General features: G+C 46.1%; 1 protein-coding gene across 1 annotated transcript in view; it reads right to left on the bottom strand.

Annotated features, from left to right (window-relative positions):
- Positions 1-273: 273 nt before the first annotated feature.
- Positions 274-24,764, bottom strand: part of LOC310879275 (ATP-binding cassette sub-family B member 6-like) — a 116,489-nt gene continuing 91,998 nt past the window's right edge. Inside the window, 16 exon segments of the mRNA XM_083793824.1 lie at positions 274-1,599; positions 4,416-4,484; positions 5,218-5,312; positions 6,259-6,371; positions 11,020-11,194; positions 12,034-12,138; positions 13,692-13,749; positions 13,987-14,072; positions 14,542-14,605; positions 16,105-16,181; positions 16,878-17,003; positions 17,950-17,975; positions 17,978-18,014; positions 20,512-20,621; positions 21,017-21,138; positions 22,361-22,553. Coding sequence (XP_083649950.1) covers positions 1,434-1,599; positions 4,416-4,484; positions 5,218-5,312; positions 6,259-6,371; positions 11,020-11,194; positions 12,034-12,138; positions 13,692-13,749; positions 13,987-14,072; positions 14,542-14,605; positions 16,105-16,181; positions 16,878-17,003; positions 17,950-17,975; positions 17,978-18,014; positions 20,512-20,621; positions 21,017-21,138; positions 22,361-22,553 — 1,622 coding nt within the window. The 3' untranslated portion in view covers positions 274-1,433.

The following is a 24,764-nucleotide window of genomic DNA, read 5'->3' as shown; positions in this document are numbered from 1 at the left end:
TATTGTTACGTCATGTTGTAGTATTGTTTTGTAGTCGACAGGCAGGAACAATCAAACGGAAACTTCCTTTTCCCTCAAACCGATTTTTCTCAATAAAAGCTGCATGCTACGAGAGCTTTTATTGTTATTCTTCCGGTTTGAGGGAAAAGGAAGTTCCGTTTGATTGTTCCTGCCTGTCGACTACAAAACAATACTACAACATGACATAACGATATCATCCTGATGACTACAAAACAATACTACAACATGACGTAACGATATCATCCTGATGACTACAAAACAATGACTACAACATGACGTAACGATATCATCCTGTCGACTACAAAACAATACTACAACATGACGTAACAATATCATCCTGATGACTACAAAACAATACTACAACATGACGTAACAATATCATCCTGATGGCTACAAAACAATACTACAACATGACGTAACGATGCGAGGTTAGTTGTCCAATAGTTGCTCCATAGATTAAAAAATATATATATGACGTAAGATAGTTTCACTGTAAAGCAGGGCTCACACATTTGGCACACATACTATAAAGTGAACTAAAGCAGATTCTTGGGGAGATTTAAAAAAAATCAAAAACAATCTACGGAGCAACTATATTTGGAGGTATGAATCTCACCAACACTTGGAGTTAACATCATGGGGTTGTTAACACAGCCCAAACCTCTAACAATTGCGCTTCAAACGTTTTTGAGAAGAAAAAAATATAAATCAGCAGCTCTGTTAGACCCCACTTTAAACACTGGCAGCCGAATCCGATTTGATTACACCAAGTCTAAACACAAACAAGTCATATGGAGTCCGATTTTTACAAATGCGACTTGAGCCACATTGAGAGGTGGTTTCAGATCCGATTCAAATCTGATTTCAGGAGATCTGGTTTCAGTCTGAACGCAGTAACCTGATCTAAATCGGACTCCGTGTGACTTTGTTTGTGTTTAGTCACTTATTAAACCCATTTTGGGTAGGAACCCGTTTTGGTGTTAGCATCATGTCATGCTTTAGATATTGAAAAATAGCAGATCTACAAGCTCATAGCGCGCCATGAGCATGTAGGTCTGCTATTTTTGAACGACTGACACAGAAAACTGTCAGGATGTAGAAGACATTTTTAGAATCTGATCTCAGGTCAGAATGGGTTAAACAAATCACATTCCTATCTGTACGTGGCACGGATCCGAGTCTGAACACAGATCTGTGACAGATCAGTCAGGCCAAAAGATCAGATTTGAGAAAATAAATCGGATTTGACTAAATGGGGCCTTTAGTACACCTGTAGCCTCGTTTTCCCTTGTCTCGTCCTTGATTTGCTAAGCGAGAAACACCAACACACACTCACAAAGTGACAGAAGTGTTCTTGTGCGTCAACGTCAGAAATGTATAAGAGTTCTGAAGACACCGTCTCCTCCTCCTCCTCAGTGGTGGTGGTGGTGACGGCTCACGGACGCAGACGACGGCGGCTGCAGTTTCTCGGACGCGCGGTCTTTGCTCTCCGTGTCCGAAGCGGAGTCGGCGTCCTGCGTCTGCTGTTTCATCCACATGTCGGCGTACAGCCCGCCTTTGGCCAGCAGCTCCTCGTGCCTGCGATGAGAGAAAACAGTAATAGGAATTCAGTATTTAAGTCCGACGTCATTTTGTAGTGTTACGTTACGTCCGGGTCCAAGTGGCACCAGCTCCCGTCCGCATCTCATTGTAAATAGAATATCTAAACGCGTGAATCTTTTTACAGTGACGTTATTTTTCAGAAAGGAAGCCATTGAGGGTTATAATGGGTCTTAATGCTTCCAACTCGAGTGGAATTATTAATGTTTTGTACAATTTCCATTTGTATCCATTTGCTCGGTACAATATTTCGGGGGCATATTTAGAAGGTGTGCAGGCTTGAGTATGTTGAATCAAGTTTGCATTAATGAGTATTTAGTTGACACAATCAAATAAAATGGCGATAGTATCCAGTGTGGGGCAGACGGCCTGTCACAGCCAGATTCGGGAGAGCAGCGCAGCTTTGTTGTTGCGAGGAAAGGAAAGCGGTAAAATGAGACTTTCGTGGTTGTTTTCGTCTCAGATTTAGTCCGACGGAGCGTCACAGTATAACTCCATGGGGACACAAAAGCGACACAAAAGTAGGACCCGGAAGTATCTCAGGAGGGGGCGCTCACGTCACGGCTAAAATACTGAATTGGAAGCTAGAACGCTGAACTACAGAAGGCGAGCGAGCGCTCTTCTGAAGAGATTGAATCCTTTCGAAGTGGCCTTAACCCATTCTGACCGGGCACCCATTTTGGTGTCGGCATCATGTTATGCTTTAGCTATTGAAAAATAGCAGATCTACAAGCTCATATCGCGCCACCGAGTGGCGCGATACGAGCTTGTAGGTCTGCTATTTTTGAAAAAAATCGAAGAACGACTGACATTTTTAGAATCTGATCTCAGGTCAGAATGGGTTCATCAGACCAGTGTGTGTCCAGTGGAAAACCTCGTATGAATCTGATCTCAGGTCAGAATGGGTTCATCAGACCAGTGTGTGTCCGGCGGAAACCTCGTATGAATCTGATCTCAGGTCAGAATGGGTTAACCTCTCTGTTTTGTCAGCAGTTGAATCAGGTTTACTGGGTGTGCTCCTATTATCATTACAAGAACTCAAGACATCTCTGGAACCTATAATATAGGTTATGAATAAAAGGCAAGTCCAGCTAGGGTGGGATGGCATTCCTCCTGAATTCCATTTGAGATTCTGGGAGGTTTTAGGGCCACTATGGTCCTTGAAATGACTAATACAACTAATATACGACTAAATCTAGTTGATTTAGTCGACTAAAATTTATTTTGGCGGGCCTTGATGCCGTCGTAATGAGTGTTTTTACACTTGGTGAAAAATATTTTCAGCAAGTGTAAAATCATCATGCAACCAAGTGTAAAATGACTTATAGTGGATCTCTTGTCCACTAGTCCCTTCCTAACATTTTAGTCCAGTTTTTATGTGTTGACGAAATTGTCAGTATATTATTTAGTCTTAGTTTTAGTCATCGTAGCTTAGTTTTCATTTAGTTTCCATTTAGTTTTGTCAGTAAAAATAGGTAGTCGACGAAAACAACACTGGGACCAGGTGCCGCTGAGGGGTCTGGGGATAGGACCAGGTGCCGTTGAGGGGTCTGGGGATAGGACCAGGTGCCGTTGAGGGGTCTGGGGATAGGACCAGGTGCCGTTGAGGGGTCTGGGGATAGGACCAGGTGCCGTTGAGGGGTCTGGGGATAGGACCAGGTGCCGTTGAGGGGTCTGGGGATAGGACCAGGTGCCGTTGAGGGGTCTGGGGATAGGACCAGGTGCCGTTGAGGGGTCTGGGGATAGGACCAGGTGCCGTTGAGGGGTCTGGGGATAGGACCAGGTGCCGTTGAGGGGTCTGGGGATAGGACCAGGTGCCGTTGAGGGGTCTGGGGATAGGACCAGGTGCCGTTGAGGGGTCTGGGGATAGGACCAGGTGCCGTTGAGGGGTCTGGGGATAGGACCAGGTGCCGTTGAGGGGTCTGGGGATAGGACCAGGTGCCGTTGAGGGGTCTGGGGATAGGACCAGGTGCCGTTGAGGGGTCTGGGGATAGGACCAGGTGCCGTTGAGGGGTCTGGGGATAGGACCAGGTGCCGTTGAGGGGTCTGGGGATAGGACCAGGTGCCGTTGAGGGGTCTGGGGATAGGACCAGGTGCCGTTGAGGGGTCTGGGGATAGGACCAGGTGCCGTTGAGGGGTCTGGGGATAGGACCAGGTGCCGTTGAGGGGTCTGGGGATAGGACCAGGTGCCGTTGAGGGGTCTGGGGATAGGACCAGGTGCCGTTGAGGGGTCTGGGGATAGGACCAGGTGCCGTTGAGGGGTCTGGGGATAGGACCAGGTGCCGTTGAGGGGGTCCCTTATGGGAGCCGTCACCTTCCTCTCTCAGCTATCTGACCTTCGTTGACAACCAGGATCTGGTTAAACCATTCTGGGCTGGAACCCCTTTTGGTGTTTTTTTTAACCATAATTAAAAACTTTATCTATTGAAAAATAGCAGATCTACAAGCTCGTAGCGCGACACTCGGTGCCGCGCTACGAGCTTGTAGATCCGCTATTTTTGAAAAATCGTGCGGCGCAAATCTTTGAATATATTCTTTCACAATGAACGTTTTAACTCATACCTTTGCTTCTGGGGGGGGGGGTGAAACAGATTTTCAGATGGGGGTCGGCGGTGAAATTCAGATAATTCTGGGGGTCCTTGACATGGAAAAGGTTGAGCACCACTGACACAGAAACATATAGGGTTTTTCTGAAAACTGTTAGAAGCCATCCATCTCTAAATGAAATGGGTTAGGGTACATGGTTAGGGATAGGGTTTAGGTGTTAGGGGTTAGGGTCTTTGGGTAAGGCTTACCTTCCTCTCTCAGCTATCTGACCCTCGCTGACGACCAGGATCTGGTCGGCTCCGATGATGGTGGACAGCCTAGAGAACACATTACGTATGCGTTATGTTGACGGCAGAGAAGAATACAAATAAAGATGTAATCTATATTCACACAAATGTAGCATGAGACTAGGGGGGGGGGATTAACCCATTCTGACCTGAGATCAGATTCATACGAGGTTTCCGCCGGACACATACTGGTCTGATGAACCCATTCTGACCTGAGATCAGATTCTAAAAATGTCAGTCGCTCTTCGATTTTTCTAAAATAGCAGACCTACAAGCTCGTATCGCGCCACTCGGTGGCATTGAAATCATTGCATTGAAATCCCCATTGAGGCGATTTGAGATCGCCTCATATAACAACTGTGTTTGAAAAATAAACATGTCACCCCGGCCGCTTCACTCATATGGATATGAAGAATCAACTGACTGAGAGAAAACGCTAATGTTACTGCTGCTGAATTAGTTAGATTTTCGCTAGAAGCAGACTGTATCATATATGAGTGACTGACTGTTGCAAACGATACAGAGACACCTCCCTGACAATAACGCAGAGACAGCTTGTTTATAGTAGACGATATTAAGATCACCCCATGTTATTCTCCATAGAGAAATGACTTCCGCGAACCAGGGAAATCGTCGGGATGAGCGAGTTACGTCAGGACTTCGGTGCTCTATTGTTTTTTTTAATGCTGACCCTGCATGGTTAGCATTAAGCTCTTACCTGTGAGCTACGACCACGGTAGATCTGTTAGCATTAAGCTCTTACCTGTGAGCTACGACCACGGTAGATCTGTTAGCACAGACTTTGGCCAGAGACGCCTGGATGTTGCGTTCAGTCTGAGTGTCGAGTGCTGACGTGGCCTGTTGATGGTGAAGCACAACGTGAGACTGTTAATGTAAAGCACAACTAGACTGTTAATGGACTGTTAAAAGCACCGCCAGCCGCCCGAGACAAGTTCATTCATTATTGACGGTTTAAGTTTATTAAGTGGTTTATCTGAAAATACACTTGCTGCTACGGTATATCTTACCTTACCCCTTGTCCATAAACTTATTTGCCATTACAACGGCTAGTTGTAGTATTTTAACCCATTTTGAACGGGAACCCATTTTGGTGTTATAGCATCATGTTATGCTTTAGCTATTGAAAAATAGCAGATCTACAAGCTCATAGCGCGCCACCGAGTGGCGCGATACGAGCTTGTAGGTCTGCTATTTTTTGGAAAAATCGAAGAACGACTGACATTTTTTAGAATCTGATCTCAGGTCAGAATGGGTTAATCAGACCAGTGTGTGTGTCCAGTGGAAACCTCGTATGAATCTGATCTCAGGTCAGAATGGGGTTAAAATGTTTTAGCCCGCTGGCCTGGTGGTCCAGGCGAAGGCCACACATAGGCTCTCTGGCCTGACAGCGCGTCGCGTGTTCTGCCTGTCTGTCTGTCTGTCTGCCTGTCTGCCTGCCTGTCTGTCTGTCTGCCTGCCTGCCTGTCTGCCTGCCTGCCTGCCTGCCTGCCTGCCTGCCTGCCTGCCTGTCTGCCTGCCTGCCTGCCTGCCTGCCTGCCTGCCTGCCTGTCTGCCTGCCTGCCTGCCTGCCTGCCTGTCTGTCTGTCTGTCTGTCTGCCTGCCTGCCTGCCTGCCTGCCTGCCTGCCTGCCTGCCTGCCTGCCTGCCTGCCTGCCTGCCTGTCTCTGAGAGTAATATGAACGTGTCACAGAGCTTTATACGGTTAGAGTACGAGCAGCTGGTTCCAACATTATGTGGGTTTGTTATAACTAACATTTGTAGATCGGTTGGTCATGTGATCTCACCTCGTCCAATAGGATGATCTGTGGAGCTTTGAGGATGGTCCTAGCGATGGCCACCCTCTGCTTCTCTCCTCCACTCAGCTTCAGACCTCGCTCTCCCACCTGGGTGTCGTAGCCTGTCGACACATCTTGGTGTTAGCATTATGCTATGCTTTAAGCTATTGAAAAAATAGCAGACCTACAAGCTCATAGCGCGGCACCGAGTGGCGCGATATGAGCATGTAGGTCTGCTTTTTTTGAAAAATCGAAGAACGCCATAGCGAAGAAACATAGCTTTTTCAGAAAAAACTGTCAGGATTTAGAAGACCTTTTTAGAATCTGATCTCAGGTCAAATTGGGTTTAGACTAGAGGGACGAACATGGATGAATGCCAAATGCAATGTTTTGATCAAATAAAAGTCCTGTTATGAGACTTATATATAGCACCGATTCCTAAACAATGAACACGGTGTGAACCACCCTGATGTTAAGGCTGTTCTACACTATGACACCTGACAACCAGGTGGGAAGAAATCACTGACTGAGGCTTTAACTCATTCTGACCGGGCACCCATTTTGGTGGCAGCATCATGTTATGCTTTAGCTATTGAAAAATAGCAGATCTACAAGCTCATATCGCGCCACCGAGTGGCGCGATACGAGCTTGTAGGTCTGCTATTTTTGAAAAAAAACGAAGAACGACTTGACATTTCTAGAATCTGATCTCAGGTCAGAATGGGTTATTCAGACCAGTGTGTGTCCACGTGGAAACCTTGTATGAATCTGATCTCAGGTCAGAATGGGTTAACCTCAGTGTCACGGTATACAATATATAGTGCCCTACGGCCTACTGTATATACAAAGACACATGAAACTGTTTCCCATCACATGCAAGGACTATAGTTTTAAACTTTATTGAAAAGGTAATCACTGATTGCTTAGTTGTCTCTCCTGCACTGCTGGTGGCATTTCCCTTGATTTAGGAAGGGGTCTAAAGTGCTATGCAGGGGAGGGGTGTTCCTCCTTATGCTTTGAGTCATTGTCACTGAGTTTTCATTCTGTTTTATACTTGTTTAATTGTAACAACATTATTGAGAATGTTTAGGTTACTGTTTATTCAAGTAGTCTGGGTCACTTTCCCAAATATATGAACTCCGAAGGCAAATCGTGTTAATTTATGGCATACATGTTTTCTAGGGGTATTAAGGTCTGCTGAATCCAAATCTGCTGTATGCCAAGCTCAAAAATGGAATGCTAAGCCCTCAAAATGGACCATTTAAAGATGGCGGCCAACACTATGCTGAAACATAATAAAACACATTATGTTTGACTAAACATGGTAGAAAATAGACTGAAATGTCCTCTTTTATGTTTTCATATATGGGGAATACAATGAAATATTCTGATTTGAAATCAATTGTGAAGAAACCAGAATGTTTAGGTTACTGTTTATTCAAGGTGTTGTTGATGGAAGTATTTATATTAGTGAAGTATTTGAGAAGGAATGTGCTAATTGAGTCTGTGCCCAGTGGTAGGATCCACTCCTATTTAAAGGAGGCTGCAGGGACAGGCTAGTTAGTTGGATGTGGGCATTGACACAGGTAACATCCCTGAGGGAGAGCTGCAGGGCCTCATGTGATCAGTAACACAGGTAACATCCCTGAGGGAGAGCTGCAGGGCCTTATGTGATCAGTAACACAGGTAACATCCCTGAGGGAGAGCTGCAGGGCCTCATGTGATCAGTAACACAGGTAACATCCCTGAGGGAGAGCTGCAGGGCCTTATGTGATCAGTAACACAGGTAACATCCCTGAGGGAGAGCTGCAGGGCCGTGTGTGATCAGGGTACAGCCTGAAGAGAGCTCTCATCCAGTTGGGATTTGTTCGTAGTGTTTGCTCAAGTGTTCATTTAATTTCTCAGAATTATTATTATTATTGTTATTTTCCTGGTTTCACACTGTTGAATCTGTACTGGACTTTGGTGGAGGAGTTTGGGGAAAATAAACGCCCTTAACTACAATTTCTGACTGTTCTTGGAGTTAGGGCCGATTCATACTCCTATTTTAGAGCCGAATAAAAGTCAGTTCGGCTCTGTAGAGCCTACAATTTGACGTCATTTGAGGTTCGGGGCGGGGGGGGGGGGGGGGGGGGGGGGGGGGTGGGTACCGTCCTAAAGTCGGCTCTTCGGTGCTACTGAAAATTTCTGACGAGCCGAAATCATTTCGGCACTACAGCGCCGAAACAGCGGTAAAATAGTATGAATCGGCCCTTAGGGCAACTTCACACTCAGCTTCTACATGATGTATCCCTTTGGTCAGCTTCTGTAGCTGGCCTGAATAATATAGGCATTGAGATGTGCACACAATCCTCTCTGTTATCGTGTTTTAGCTTACTTTCGGGGAACGCCAGTATCTTGTCGTGGGGTGTTCTATTATCGTGTTTTAGCTTACCTTCGGGGAAGGCCAGTATCTTGTCGTGGGGTGTTCTATTATCGTGTTTTAGCTTACCTTCGGGGAAGGCCAGTATCTTGTCGTGGGGTGTTCTATTATCGTGTTTTAGCTTACCTTCGGGGAAGGCCAGTATCTTGTCGTGGGGTGTTCCATTATCGTGTTTTAGCTTACCTTCGGGGAAGGCCAGTATCTTGTCGTGGGGTGTTCTATTATCGTGTTTTAGCTTTACCTTCGGGGAAGGCCAGTATCTTGTCGTGGGGTGTTCCATTATCGTGTTTTAGCTTACCTTCGGGGAACGCCAGTATCTTGTCGTGGGGTGTTCTATTATCGTGTTTTAGCTTTACCTTCGGGGAAGGCCAGTATCTTGTCGTGGGGTGTTCCATTATCGTGTTTTAGCTTACCTTCGGGGAACGCCAGTATCTTGTCGTGGGGTGTTCTATTATCGTGTTTTAGCTTACCTTCGGGGAAGGCCAGTATCTTGTCGTGGGGTGTTTTATTATCGTGTTTTAGCTTACCTTCGGGAAGGCCAGTATCTTGTCGTGGGGTGTTCTGTTATCGTGTTTTAGCTTACCTTCGGGGAAGGCCAGTATCTTGTCGTGGGGTGTTCTGTTATCGTGTTTTAGCTTACCTTCGGGGAAGGCCAGTATCTTGTCGTGGGGTGTTCTATTATCGTGTTTTAGCTTACCTTCGGGGAAGGCCAGTATCTTGTCGTGGGGTGTTCTATTATCGTGTTTTAGCTTACCTTCGGGGAAGGCCAGTATCTTGTCGTGGGGTGTTCTGTTATCGTGTTTTAGCTTACCTTCAGGGAAGGCCAGTATCTTGTCGTGGGGTGTTCTGTTATCGTGTGTTAGCTTACCTTCGGGGAAGGCCAGTATCTTGTCGTGGGGTGTTTTATTATCGTGTTTTAGCTTACCTTCGGGGAAGGCCAGTATCTTGTCGTGGGGTGTTCTATTATCGTGTTTTAGCTTACCTTCGGGGAAGGCCAGTATCTTGTCGTGGGGTGTTCTGTTATCGTGTTTTAGCTTACCTTCGGGGAAGGCCAGTATCTTGTCGTGGGGTGTTCCGTTATCGTGTTTTAGCTTACCTTCGGGGAAGGCCAGTATCTTGTCGTGGGGTGTTCTATTATCGTGTTTTAGCTTACCTTCGGGGAAGGCCAGTATCTTGTCGTGGGGTGTTCTGTTATCGTGTTTTAGCTTACTTTCGGGGAAGGCCAGTATCTTGTCGTGGGGTGTTCTATTATCGTGTTTTAGCTTACCTTCGGGGAAGGCCAGTATCTTGTTGTGGGGTGTTCTGTTATCGTGTTTTAGCTTACCTTCAGGGAAGGCCAGTATCTTGTCGTGGGGTGTTCTATTATCGTGTTTTAGCTTACCTTCGGGGAAGGCCAGTATCTTGTCGTGGGGTGTTCTGTTATCGTGTTTTAGCTTACCTTCGGGGAAGGCCAGTATCTTGTCGTGGGGTGTTCCGTTATCGTGTTTTAGCTTACCTTCGGGGAAGGCCAGTATCTTGTCGTGGGGTGTTCTATTATCGTGTTTTAGCTTACCTTCGGGGAGGCCAGTATCTTGTCGTGGGGTGTTCTATTATCGTGTTTTAGCTTACCTTCGGGGAAGGCCAGTATCTTGTCGTGGGGTGTTCTGTTATCGTGTTTTAGCTTACCTTCGGGGAAGGCCAGTATCTTGTCGTGGGGTGTTCTATTATCGTGTTTTAGCTTACCTTCGGGGAAGGCCAGTATCTTGTCGTGGGGTGTTCTGTTATCGTGTTTTAGCTTACCTTCGGGAAGGCCAGTATCTTGTCGTGGGGTGTTCCGTTATCGTGTTTTAGCTTACCTTCGGGGAAGGCCAGTATCTTGTCGTGGGGTGTTCTATTATCGTGTTTTAGCTTACCTTCGGGGAAGGCCAGTATCTTGTCGTGGGGTGTTCTGTTATCGTGTTTTAGCTTACCTTCAGGGAAGGCCAGTATCTTGTCGTGGGGTGTTCTGTTATCGTGTGTTAGCTTACCTTCGGGGAAGGCCAGTATCTTGTCGTGGAGTGTTTTATTATCGTGTTTTAGCTTACCTTCGGGGAAGGCCAGTATCTTGTCGTGGGGTGTTCTATTATCGTGTTTTAGCTTACCTTCGGGGAAGGCCAGTATCTTGTCGTGGGGTGTTCTATTATCGTGTTTTAGCTTACCTTCGGGGAAGGCCAGTATCTTGTCGTGGGGTGTTCTATTATCGTGTTTTAGCTTACCTTCGGGGAAGGCCAGTATCTTGTCGTGGGGTGTTCTGTTATCGTGTTTTAGCGTACCTTCGGGGAAGGCCAGTATCTTGTCGTGGGGTGTTCTGTTATCGTGTTTTAGCTTACCTTCGGGGAAGGCCAGTATCTTGTCGTGGATGTCGGCAGCGATGGCCGCCTGCTCCACCTCGTGGTCCGAGGCTCCGATGCGTCCGTAGCGGATGTTGTCGCGGATGTTGTCGTTGAAGAGGACGGTGTCCTGAGGGACAACGCCGATGTGAGCGCGCAGCGACGTCTGTTTGACCTGTCGACAATAAACAATAAATATTTTACGCATTTTGGGCAGGAACCGCCTTTTGGCGTTTTAACCCATTCTGACCTGAGATCAGATTCATACGAGGTTTCCGACTGGACACACACTGGTCTGATGAACCCATTCTGACCTGAGATCAGATTCTAAAAAAAAATGTCAGTCGTTCTTCGATTTTTCAAAAAATAGCAGACCTACAAGCTCGTATCGCGCCACCGAGTGTCGCGATACGAGCTTGTAGATCTGCTATTTTTAAATAGCTAAAGCATAACATGATGCCGACACCAAAATGGGTGCCCGGTCAGAATGGGTTAAGCATTATGTTATACTTTAGCTATTGAAAAATAGCAGATCTAGACAAGCTCATAGGTCGTAGGTCTGCTAGTTTCCCGTGGAGGAGGGAACATGCCCCCAGCGCCCACAGCGGGAATCGAACCCAGGACCGTGTAGCTGTGAGGCGACAGCGCTACCGAATACGCCACCGTGACCCTCCCAACAGTGTTCTGGTTACCATGGATACTATGCCACTGTGACCCTCCCAACAGTGTTCTGGTTACCATGGATACTATGCCACTGTGACCCTCCCAACAGTGTTCTGGTTACCATGGATACCACGCCACTGTGACCCTCCCAACAGTGTTCTGGTTACCATGGATACTACGCCACCGTGACCCTCCCAACAGTGTTCTGGTTACCATGGATACTATGCCACTGTGACCCTCCCAACAGTGTTCTGGTTACCATGGATACTATGCCACCGTGACCCTCCCAACAGTGTTCTGGTTACCATGGATACTACGCCACTGTGACCCTCCCAACAGTGTTCTGGTTACCTTGGCGATGTCCTGGCCGTCGATGCGGATGCATCCTCCCTGGACGTCATAGAAACGGAAGATCAGACGAATGATGGTGCTCTTCCCCGAGCCCGACTGTCCAACCTATGGGAAATAACACACAGCACAGCCATGACTGTCCGAGCTATGGGAAATAAAATGTCCACTAGTCCCTTCCTAACATTTTAGTCTAGATTTTATTTGTTGACGAAATTTTCAGTATATTTAGTCTTAGTTTTAGTCATCGTAGCTTAGTTTATTTAGTTTTCGTCAGTGAAAAAAAGGTAGTCGACGAACATTGTTTTGTATTTATTTTTTATAATTTTTATCCCACGATTTTGTAACCCATTTTTCACCCCTGTGTCAATCATCTAATGTGATCCTGGGCTCTACACACCCTCCACCAACCTGGGGAGAGCAACGGACTTGAACTCATGCTTCCTTCATGCCTGAGTGTCCAAGTCGCTCCTTTACACCTGACAGGGGGGAGTTTCCCTGGTTGGACCAGGGGGGCAGTCAGACAGATATTTAACCAGGGGGGCAGTCAGACAGATATTTAACCAGGGGGGCAGTCAGACAGATATTTAACCAGGGGGGCAGTCAGACAGATATTTAACCAGGGGGCAGTCAGACAGATATTAACAGGGGGGCAGTCAGACAGATATTTAACCAGGGGGGCAGTCAGACAGATATTTAACCAGGGGGGCAGTCAGACAGATATTTAACCAGGGGGGCAGTCAGACAGATATTTTGTGAAGCCACTAAGGAAATCGGGACTTCCTGAAAGTTCATATAATGGCCTGTTGTGGCGCTGTCATTGGGCCCAAAAAAAACCCCATAGCTCCATAGAGGTCCATGTATTTGGGCCCAACTTCACCTAGACTGTATTACCTTAACCCATTCTGACCTGAGATCAGATTCATACGAGGTTTCCGCCGGACACACACTGGTCTGATTAACCCATTCTGACCCGAGATCAGATTCTAAAAAATGTCAGTCGTTCTTCGATAAAAAAATAAATAGCAGACCTACAAGCTCGTATCGCGCCACTCGGTGGCGCGATATGAGGATAGGAAATCGGGACTTCCTGAAAGTTCATATAATGGCCTGTTGTGGCGCTGTCATTGGGCCCAAAAAAAACCCCATAGCTCCATAGAGGTCCATGTATTTGGGCCCAACTTCACCTAGACTGTATTACCTTAACCCATTCTGACCTGAGATCAGATTCATACGAGGTTTCCGCCGGACACACACTGGTCTGATTAACCCATTCTGACCCGAGATCAGATTCTAAAAAATGTCAGTCGTTCTTCGATAAAAAAATAAATAGCAGACCTACAAGCTCGTATCGCGCCACTCGGTGGCGCGATATGAGCTTGTAGATCTGCTATTTTTCAATAGCTAAAGCATGACGTGATGCCGACACCAAAATGGGTGCCGCGTCAGAATGGGTTAATGAACATGGTCATGAATACTTTCTGCTTCCAGTCACTAGTTTAAAGTCTCATTTCTCATGTCATAATATTCTTTTTGGAAAACTATGGTCCCATTTATTTAAAAGAATGACCATAAAGTCGCGGCGTGGCTACCGTTACAGTCTATGCTATCCTATAGACACCTACCAGAGCTACGGTCTGTCCTATCCTATAGACACCTACCAGAGCTACGGTCTGTCCGGGATGCACGGTGAATGACACGTCCTTCAGAATCTCCTTCCTAAGGAAAGGAAAGGAAAGGAGAGGAGAGGAGAGGAGAGGAGAGGAGGAGAGGACAATCTAAATAAGTAAATACTGTATGTAAGCAAAAATAAAACAACAATTATAAAAGCTGTTTATTAATTACAGACGTACACACAGACATGGTGCTTTTATAGACAGACAGACAGACAGACAGAGACAGACAGACAGACAGACAGACAGACAGACAGACAGACAGACAGACAGACAGACTCACCCACTAGTGTAGCTGAAGAAAACATTCTCAAATTCTACTTTCCCCAGTTTGTACAGAAGGTTCCCGGCGTTTATGTCATCTCTGACCTGTAGAGGGCAGCACACACACACACACACACACACACACACACACACACACACACACACACACACACACACACACACACACACACACACACACACACACACACACACACACACACACACACACACACACACACACACACACACACACACACACACACACACACACACACACACACACACACACACACACACACACACACACACCTTCAATTTCTGTTGATTTTGCACAGGCAGACAAATAACATACAATATACAAATAACAATATACAAAGACATTACTGACACTTTTAAAACTGTGGAAATAGCTGATCTACAAGCTGTTGTAATATCTGCTATTTTTGGAAAATGTTAGAAAATGTATCACAGGATATTTCGACATGGAAACGATGATGCAGATAATTGTGATCGCCTCACATAATTGAGATTAATTGCGATGTAGGCGATTATGTAATTATTGTGACTCACTCACCTCTTCGTCTTCCTCAAACAGCTTGAACATGCTCTCCATGTCAATGAATGAATTCTGAATCATCCTGTTAGAAAAACAACATGTATGTAGGTGAAAAAAAAATATGTGTAAAAACCAAGAAAACATATTTAAAGAAAAAGAAAAGAAAAACGTCAATGAATTAATTTTGAATCATCCTGTGATGAGAAAAACAAAAGTAGGATCATGCACTCTAAACTTTGCAGTAGTTTTCACAATAAAAAAATGAAAAATGAAACTAAAAAAAGTTCAAATAGCCGTTTTTTTTTTCCAGAATAGTACAAAATGCCTCAAAAAGGTTTAGGCATAAAGGGCAAGGCTGCGTGCAACGTGTCTATAGCAGTGGATCCGTTAACCCATTCTGACCTGAGATCAGATTCATACGAGGTTTTCCACTGGACACACACTGGTCTGATGAACCCATTCTGACCTGAGATCAGATTCTAAAAATGTCAGTCGTTCTTCGATTTTTTTCAAAAATAGCAGATCTACAAGCTCATATCGCGCCACTCGGTGGCGCGATATGAGCTTGTAGATCTGCTATTTTTAAATAGCTAAAGCACGACATGATGCAACACCAAAATGGGTGCCCGGTCAGAATGGCTTAAGTCAAGGTGAGTATGGCATTGGATTAGTTAAAACATTTTTCCACCCAGTGTGAATTATTTCGGGGTTAGGGTTTGGAAATAGCTCACTAAGCGCACTGTGCAATGCAAACTCCCGGTGCGCATTTTGGAGCGCACCGCTAATGTAATCCTGGGTGCTAGACTGTAGCTTGACTGACAGGTGTGTCTACTCACCTGTAATACGTTCAAAACCAGTGTAGGGGCGTGGCTTAGAGTTCTCATTTTCTGCCCGAACCCGGCCCGACATTTTAGGGCCGGGCCGGGCCCAAAAGATATGCTAATTAGGTGCGTGGATGGTTTGTAAACTTTGTAGGCTATGTTTGTTCTTTTGGACACCGAACGGGGACGATACTTGGGGTCTTGGACACTTCAGAGGAAACGGGGAGCTACTCACCAGTCACCACCACTGGAAATGGAATCCATTAGAATGATATGGAAATGGTAGGCTACATTAACAGTCTAACGTGAGCTACATAAATCCTTTATTTCGGCGATAAGTCCATTGAACTCCGTTCTCACTCACACAGACACACACTGACAGAAAAAAAGAACGCCACTTTATTGCATGGCCAGCGCAGCAGCACGCGCCGTCAGTGGTTCACTGATGGCGCGTGCTGCTGCGCTGGCCATGCATTAAAGTGGCGTTCTTTTTTTTCTTTGTCGGGCTTTATAGGGCTCGGGCCTAACATTATGGTATTTTTTAGGGCCGGCCGGGCTTCGGGCTGACCCAGTTAGGGCCGGGCCGGGCTTCGGCTGACCCAGTTAGGGCCGGGCCGGGCTTCGGGCTGACCCAGTTAGGGCCGGGCCGGGCCGGGCTTCAAATTTCGGGCCCAATGAGAACTGTAGCGTGCCGTGGCTAGTGTCTAGTACTCACCTGTAATAGGTTCCAAACCAGTTTAGGGGCGTGTACAGTACTCACCTGTAATAGGTTCCAAACCAGTTCAGGGGCGTGTACAGTTGGATGATGTAGGTTCCGAACAGCACAAAGTCTCCAACCTACAAAACAATCAGCTTTCTCTCAGTCGCTGGTGTAGAAATGAAGGAACTCAGCATTCACTCCCTAACCCGAGTTACCCACGTTCATTCATAAAGACCCACCACCAAGTTTACCCGAGTTGTGTTTTATTCACCGATTTTGATAACTTTTAACCCATTTTGACCTGAGATCGATTAAAAAAAAAAGAGAAAAGGCTTCTAAACAGTTCTTCTTCTCAGTGGTGCTCAACCTTTTTCATGTCAAGGACCCCCAGAATTATCTGTATTTGGCTGAGGGGCTGCGGACCGCCATCTGAAAATATGTTGTTCCAGCCCCCGCCCCCCCCCCCCCCCCCCCGCACAGAAGCAAAGATTTGAGTTAAAAAGAGAATAAATATTCAAAGATTTGCGTCACATTTTCACGATTTTTCAAAATACAAGCTCGTAGCTCGTGAGCTTGTAGATCTGCTATTTTTCAATAGCTAAGTGTCACATAATGCTTAAAACACCAAAAGGGGTTCCCGCCCAGAATGGGTTAACCCATTCTGACCGGGCACCCATTTTGGTGTCAGCATCATGTTATGCTTTAGCTATTTAAAAATAGCGATACGAGCTTGTAGGTCTGCTATTTTTGAAAAATCGAAGAACGACTGACATTTTTTTAATCTGATCTCAGGTCAGAATGGGTTAAGACATACATTCAATAGGCTTCAGTACCTTAAACTTCCCTTCGGTGACGAAGTAGGCGCAGAGCAGAGAGCCGGCCAGCAGGCCAGATCCAATCACCAGGTTCTGGGTTTGGTTGAGGAAGGCCAGAGAGGCTTGTGTCTTCCACTCCGACATCTAAAAAAACAATAATATCATCAGTACCATTCTGACATCCGTCCGTCCGTCCGTCTGTCCGCGTGTGTCCGTCTGTGTACAGCTAATGTAATAACTGCTAATAACCCGGTCGGCGGTCGATGCCAAACGTTGCACACACACTCCCTGGATGCCAACGAGTACAGTTGGCCTATTACAGCGCCACCTGGAGGCCACAACCTGACTGGGCCTGGTGGAGACCTCTGGCCAGAGGGGCACTTTTTCTAGTTATTATTATTATTAGTAGTAGCAGCCTCGGAAACCCAGACGTTTTCATTTCCAGGGAGTCTGGGACAGAGTCCACTTCAATTCGGCATAGAGCAGCGCAAACGTCAATCGCTCTCTGCTGATTTCTGATCGTCTGCACCTTTTGTTAAATTGACGCAGACACTCCTCTCTCTCTCTCTCTCTCTCTCTCTCTCTGTCGCTCTAATTAATTAGTCTCATGCCGCGGAGCTGCCGATATGACATAGAAAGCATAGGTGGACCCCAGGCTTTTAATTGATCTTTTATTTTTATTTTTTGTTTTTTGTTATTCATGTCCTCACTGTATTGCATTACTGCTTGTTTTTCTGCCTTGCTTTTCTTTTATTCTCCATTGTTCTGTAAAGCACTTTGAGCTGCATTTCATGTCATGAAAGGTGCTATACAAATAAAGTTTTATTATTATTATTATTATAGTAATAGTAGCAGTACCTGGTACTTTAGGACAGTAATAGTAGCAGTACCTGGTACTTTAGGACAGTAATAGTAGCAGTACCTGGTACTTTAGGACAGTAATAGTAGCAGTACCTGGTACTTTAGGATATTAATAGTACCTGGTACTTTAGGATAGTAATAGTACCTGGTACTTTAGGACAGTAATAGTAGCAGTACCTGGTACTTTAGGATATTAATAGTACCTGGTACTTTAGGATATTAATAGTACCTGGTACTTTAGGATAGCGTCCTCAAGCGGCTGACCTCATAGCTCTCTGCGTTGTAGTACTTTACCTGTGGATGACCACGCACACACGCACACGCACACGCACACACACACACACACACACACACGCACGCGCACGCGCACGCACACGCGCACGCACACGCACACGCACAGCACAGCACACGCACACGCACACGCACACGCACACGCACACGCACACGCACACCACACACACACACACACACACACACACACACACACACACACACACACACCACACAAATCAACATAAGGTGTGTGCTCTTCATAAAACACAAATCAACATAAGGTGTGTGCTCTTCATAAAACACAAATCAACATAAGGTGTGTGCTCTTCATAAAACACAAATCAACATAAGGTGTGTGCTCTTCATAAAACCTATAGCTCACAAACACAAACACGGCATCTTGTAGATCAACAAGCTCACGACAACACACGACGACGCCGCCGCCGCCACACATTGTGAGCTTGTAGATCTACATGCTCACAACACATGACAGCTTGTAGATCATGCGTTATCTTTGACGAATGTTGCCCTGCCACAGGTCAGTGGCTCCCGTTGCTCCCGTTGTGGATAACAAGTACATCCCGTCTGTGACTCCCTGTTGGAACTATGAGACAGCAATACAGACTCATAGTTCCACAGGAAGTCACATAGTCTAAACCTAACCTTATTCCTAACCTTAACCCATTCTGACCTGAGATCAGATTAAAAAAATGTCTATTACATCCTGACAGTTTCATTATTAACCCATTCTGACCTGAGATCAGATTAAAAAAATGTCAGTCGTTCTTCGATTTTTCAAAAATAGCAGACCTACAAGCTCGTATCGCGCCACTCGGTGGCGCGATATGAGCTTGTAGGTCTGCTATTTTTCAATAGCTAAAGCACGACATGATGCCGACACCAAAATGGGTTCAGGTCAGAATGGGTTTTAAAGGACCACTTCACCACTTTTCAACCTATCTTCATATAATAGGTCCTCACTAATAAATCATGATAAAATGGCCCGATCTTTTTCTACTCAGTCTGTGTCTCATAGGAGAGCTGTGGGCAGTTTAGAAACCGTCTTCCAGTGACATCATCGATGGGGAATACAAGCTAATAGAAACGGCAGGCTTTCTAGTCCTGAAAAGTTGCGATGCGAAAATGGAAGCCATCGTTCTCACGATAATGAAAATCTAAATATTTTTGTAAAACAATCTTGTTTAAAAAAAAATCTGCCTAATGATGATGTCACTGGAAGACGGTTTCTAAACTGCCCACATGAGACACAGACTGAGTAGAAATAAATCGTGCCATTTTATCATGAGGACCTATTATATGAAGATAGGTTGAAAAGTGGTGAAGTGGTCCTTTAACCTCAGAAAAGCTATGTCTAAACCTAACCTTATTCCTAAACGTAACCTTAGTAGAACTATGTTTCAAAGTTTAACAGGGAGTCCACAGTAACCTAAAGGTAACCCCGGTGTTTACCGTCTCAAAGTTTAACAGGGAGTCCACAGTAACCTAAAGGTAACCCCGGTGTTTACCGTCTCAAAGTTTAACAGGGAGTCCACAGTAACCTTAACGTAACCTCAGTAAATAAAGTTTAACAGGGAGTCCACAGTAACCTAAAGGTAACCTCTGTGTTTACCGTCTCAAAGTTTAACAGGGAGTCCACAGTAACCTAAAGGTAACCCCGGTGTTTACCGTCTCAAAGTTTAACAGGGAGTCCACAGTAACCTAAAGGTAACCCCGGTGTTTACCGTCTCAAAGTTTAACAGGGAGTCCACAGTAACCTAAAGGTAACCTCTGTGTTTACCGTCTCAAAGTTTAACAGGGAGTCCACAGTAACCTAAAGGTAACCCCGGTGTTTACCGTCTCAAAGTTTAACAGGGAGTCCACAGTAACCTAAAGGTAACCCCGGTGTTTACCGTCTCAAAGTTTAACAGGGAGTCCACAGTAACCTAAAGGTAACCCCGGTGTTTACCGTCTCAAAGTTTAACAGGGAGTCCACAGTAACCTAAAGGTAACCCCGGTGTTTACCGTCTCAAAGTTTAACAGGGAGTCCACAGTAACCTTAACGTAACCTCAGTAAATAAAGTTTAACAGGGAGTCCACAGTAACCTAAAGGTAACCTCTGTGTTTACCGTCTCAAAGTTTAACAGGGAGTCCACAGTAACCTAAAGGTAACCCCGGTGTTTACCGTCTCAAAGTTTAACAGGGAGTCCACAGTAACCTAAAGGTAACCCCGGTGTTTACCGTCTCAAAGTTTAACAGGGAGTCCACAGTAACCTAAAGGTAACCTCTGTGTTTACCGTCTCAAAGTTTAACAGGGAGTCCACAGTAACCTAAAGGTAACCCCGGTGTTTACCGTCTCAAAGTTTAACAGGGAGTCCACAGTAACCTAAAGGTAACCCCGGTGTTTACCGTCTCAAAGTTTAACAGGGAGTCCACAGTAACCTAAAGGTAACCCCGGTGTTTACCGTCTCAAAGTTTAACAGGGAGTCCACAGTAACCTAAAGGTAACCCCGGTGTTTACCGTCTCAAAGTTTAACAGGGAGTCCACAGCCTTGGACTTGGCGTTGTTGTCTTGGATGTTCATGTCTCGTCTGTACTTGGTTCTCCATTCAGTGATGATGATGGTCAGGGCTGGAGGACACGCACACACACACACACACACACACACACACACACACACACACACACACGCACACACACACACACACACGCACACGCACACACACACACGCACACTTAAGATGAGGGCATTTATTTTAATTGTCAATCAGTTTTTAACGCATAAGAAAATTAAACGAGTTTAAATGATGAACTGGTGAGTCACCAGTCGGCAGTCTGAAGGACTGCAATAAGACTAAGACTTCAGGCGTGCCGTGCCATTAATGACAGTAACGCACACCCTCTGGTGTAATATTGCTTAAATCAACACTCTAATTGGGTGAGAACACTCACTCAGATAGAATAGAGACACATAGATTCAACACTCACTCAGGTATAGAATAGAGTCACATAGATTCAACACTCACTCAGGTAGAGGGCCATGCAGACGAACACGATGAGGCCGAACCAGGCGTTGAAGTATGTGATGAAGTAGATGATGGAGATGACGATGTCTGCGATGGTCGGGAAGATGCTGAACACGATGTAGCTGTGGACCGCACGCGCACGCACGCACACACACACACACACACACACACACACACACACACGCACGCACACACACACACACACACACACACATGCACACGCATTAACACAATGTTACCCTAACCAGAATCCTAACCCAACGTTACCCAATGTTACCCTAACCCTAGCTCTGTTCCATAGCCTTCCGCTTCGCTGAAGGCTATGCGACTTACCGGTTTGAATCTCAAATCGAAATCAGACCAGCCTCTCCCCCCCCCCCCCCCCCCCCGCACCGGAACCAGACTGTTTTAAAGAACCAGACTGTTTCAAAGAACCAGACTGTTTCAAAGAACCAGACTGTTTCAAAGAACCAGACTGTTTCAAAGAACCAGACTGTTTCAAAGCGGTATGCCGCTTTTCAAAGTGGTATGAAGTGTAGTGGTATATACCACTTTTTGTAGAGTGGCATGCCAAAGACCACTTTTGGAGCTCGCCCTCCCTCGGTTCCTCACAGCCTACAGTACCTGAGCAGGCTGTTGACGGAGGACGGCCCTCGGTTCCTCTACAGTACCTGAGCAGGCTGTTGACGGAGGACAGCCCTCGGTTCCTCTACAGTACCTGAGCAGGCTGTTGACGGAGGACGGCCCTCGGTTCCTCTACAGTACCTGAGCAGGCTGTTGATGGAGGACAGCCCCTCGGTTCCTCTACAGTACCTGAGCAGACTGTTGATGGAGGACAGCCCCTCGGTTCCTCTACAGTACCTGAGCAGACTGTTGATGGAGGACAGCCCCTCGGTTCCTCTACAGTACCTGAGCAGACTGTTGATGGAGGACACCCCTCGGTTCCTCTACAGTACCTGAGCAGGCTGTTGATAGAGGACAGCCCCTCGGTTCCTCTACAGTACCTGAGCAGGCTGTTGATGGAGGACAGCCCCTCGGTTCCTCTACAGTACCTGAGCAGGCTGTTGATGGAGGACGGCCCCTCGGTTCCTCTACAGTACCTGAGCAGACTGTTGATGGAGGACACCCCTCGGTTCCTCACAGCCTACAGTACCTGAGCAGGCTGTTGATGGAGGACACCCCTCGGTTCCTCTACAGTACCTGAGCAGACTGTTGATGGAGGACGTCCCCTCGGTTCCTCTACAGTACCTGACCAGGCTGTTGATGGAGGACGGCCCCTCGGTTCCTCTACAGTACCTGAGCAGGCTGTTGATGGAGGACAGCCCCTCGGCTCCTCTACAGTACCTGAGCAGGCTGTTGATGGAGGACGTGCCCCGGTCGATGCTCCTCAGGACATCCCCGGTCTTGCGCCCAAGGTGCCAGCGCAGCGACAGGGAGTGCAGGTGTCCGAACAGCCTGAGCTGCACCAGGCGGTTGGTGTACTGCTGCACCCGGATCCACAGGAAGGAGCGCAGGTTGCTGACGAAGCCCGACGCGCCTGGAGAGGGACGAGACCACCCAGAGTACAACATGAGACCACCCAGAGTACAACATGAGACCACCCAGAGTACAACATGAGACCACCCAGAGTACAACATGAGACCACCCAGAGTACAACATGAGACCACCCAGAGTACAACATGAGACCACCCAGAGTACAACATGAGACCACCCAGAGTACAACATGAGACCACCCAGAGTACAACATGAGACCACCCAGAGTACAACATGAGACCACCCAGAGTACAACATGAGACCACCCAGAGTACAACATGAGACCACCCAGAGTACAACATGAGACCACCCAGAGTACAACATGAGACCACCCAGAGTACAACATGAGACCACCCAGAGTACAACACGAGACCACCCAGAGTACAACATGAGACCACCCAGAGTACAACATGAGACCACCCAGAGTACAACATGAATAACACCTGGAGAGGGACGAGACCACCCAGAGTACAACATGAATAACACCTGGAGAGAGACGAGACCACCCAGAGTACAACATGAATAACACCTGGAGAGAGACGAGACCACCCAGAGTACAACATGAGACCACCCAGAGTACAACATGAGACCACCCAGAGTACAATATGAGACCACCCAGAGTACAATATGAGACCACCCAGAGTACAACATGAGACCACCCAGAGTACAACATGAATAACACCTGGAGAGGGACGAGACCACCCAGAGTACAACATGAATAAACGCACTGGAGAGGGACGAGACCACCCAGAGTACAACATGAATTACCCTCCGAGACCACTTTTCCACCGGTTGGAACCGGTTCAGTTCTCTTTGATTCTTAGTCCATGCATGAGCCAGAGCTCCTAAAAATTGGAACGTGGTCAAAACTATACCTATATTAAATTGTTCATAAATATAAATATAAGTCAGTTCATATATATGATATTACTTCCACAGTATGGTAGCTTTGTCATATTTTCCATTATTTTCTATATAATGCCTCATTTGCATGTTTATATTAAAAAAATGTGTAATACAATAAATCATTGTACTTCATGTAATCAAGTAATCAACTGGGGAAATTTGAAATTTAATGGTGATATGGTTTTGCTCATTCAATTCAAAATTGACGTTCCAATTTTGGAGCTCTGGCTCATGGGACAAATATTCAAATAACCACAAAGAACTGAACCGGTTCCCATTGGGAACCAACCGGTGGAAAAGGAGTCACAGAGACCAGGGACTGCCTCCCCCTGGCCAGCCGGGGCGCCTGATGGAGGGGAAAGGAACTGGTCGGAATAACGTGTTCCTTCCACGCGCTACGTCCAACCAGGGAAACTCCCCCCTGTCAGGTAAAGGAGCAACTTGGACACTCAGGCATGAAGGAAGCATGAGTTCAAGTCCGTTGCTCTCCCCCTTGTCCCCCATATATGGGGACTAGGTTGCTCTCCCCTTGTCCCCCATATATGGGGACTAGGTTGCTCTCCCCCTTGTCCCCCATATATGGGGACTAGGTTGGTCTCCCCTTGTCCCCCCATATATGGGGACTAGGTTGGTGGAGGGTGTGTAGAGCCCAGGATCACATTAGATGATTGACACAGGGGTGAAAAATGGGTTACAAAATCGTGGATAAGAAATATATTAAAAAAAAAGAGACCAGGGACGTGCACACATAGACATCAAAGAGAAAACTAAGCTACGATGACTAAAACTATGAGTAATATATTGTCAGCAAACTAGACTAAACTGAGAGTTTAGTGTGGTGAAAATCTTTGAATATATATTATTTCAGAGCCAACGTTTTTAACTCAAATCTTTGCTTCTGTCCCCTGGAACAACATATTTTCAGATGGGGGGCGTCGGCCAATTACAGATATAATATTGGGGGTCCTTGACATGAAAATGTTTGAGAACCATTGTCCGACTTACATAGAAACAATAGGGTTTTCCAAAAAAAAAAACTGTCAGGATTTAGAAGAATCGTTCCCAGGTGGAAATGGGTTAACCCCTTTTGGTGTTTTAAACATTATGTTATAATTTAGCTATTGAAAAATACTAGCAGATCTACAAGCTCGTAGGTCTGCTATTTTTGAAAAATCGTGAAAATATTTATTTCAGAAAGATTTATTTTTGAAGACACGTTGGCTCCCAGCGCATACGTTTACTACATCGATGCAGAGCCATATAATTATGATATAATGGAGTTCCTGAGCAAGCCTCCCTCCTCGCCTAC

Source organism: Protomyctophum parallelum, assembly GCF_964188405.1.
Source record: "Protomyctophum parallelum genome assembly, chromosome: 21".
NCBI lineage: Eukaryota > Metazoa > Chordata > Actinopteri > Myctophiformes > Myctophidae > Protomyctophum > Protomyctophum parallelum.
Note: the sequence above shows the minus strand (reverse complement) of the source record. Positions and strands in the feature narration are given on the sequence as shown.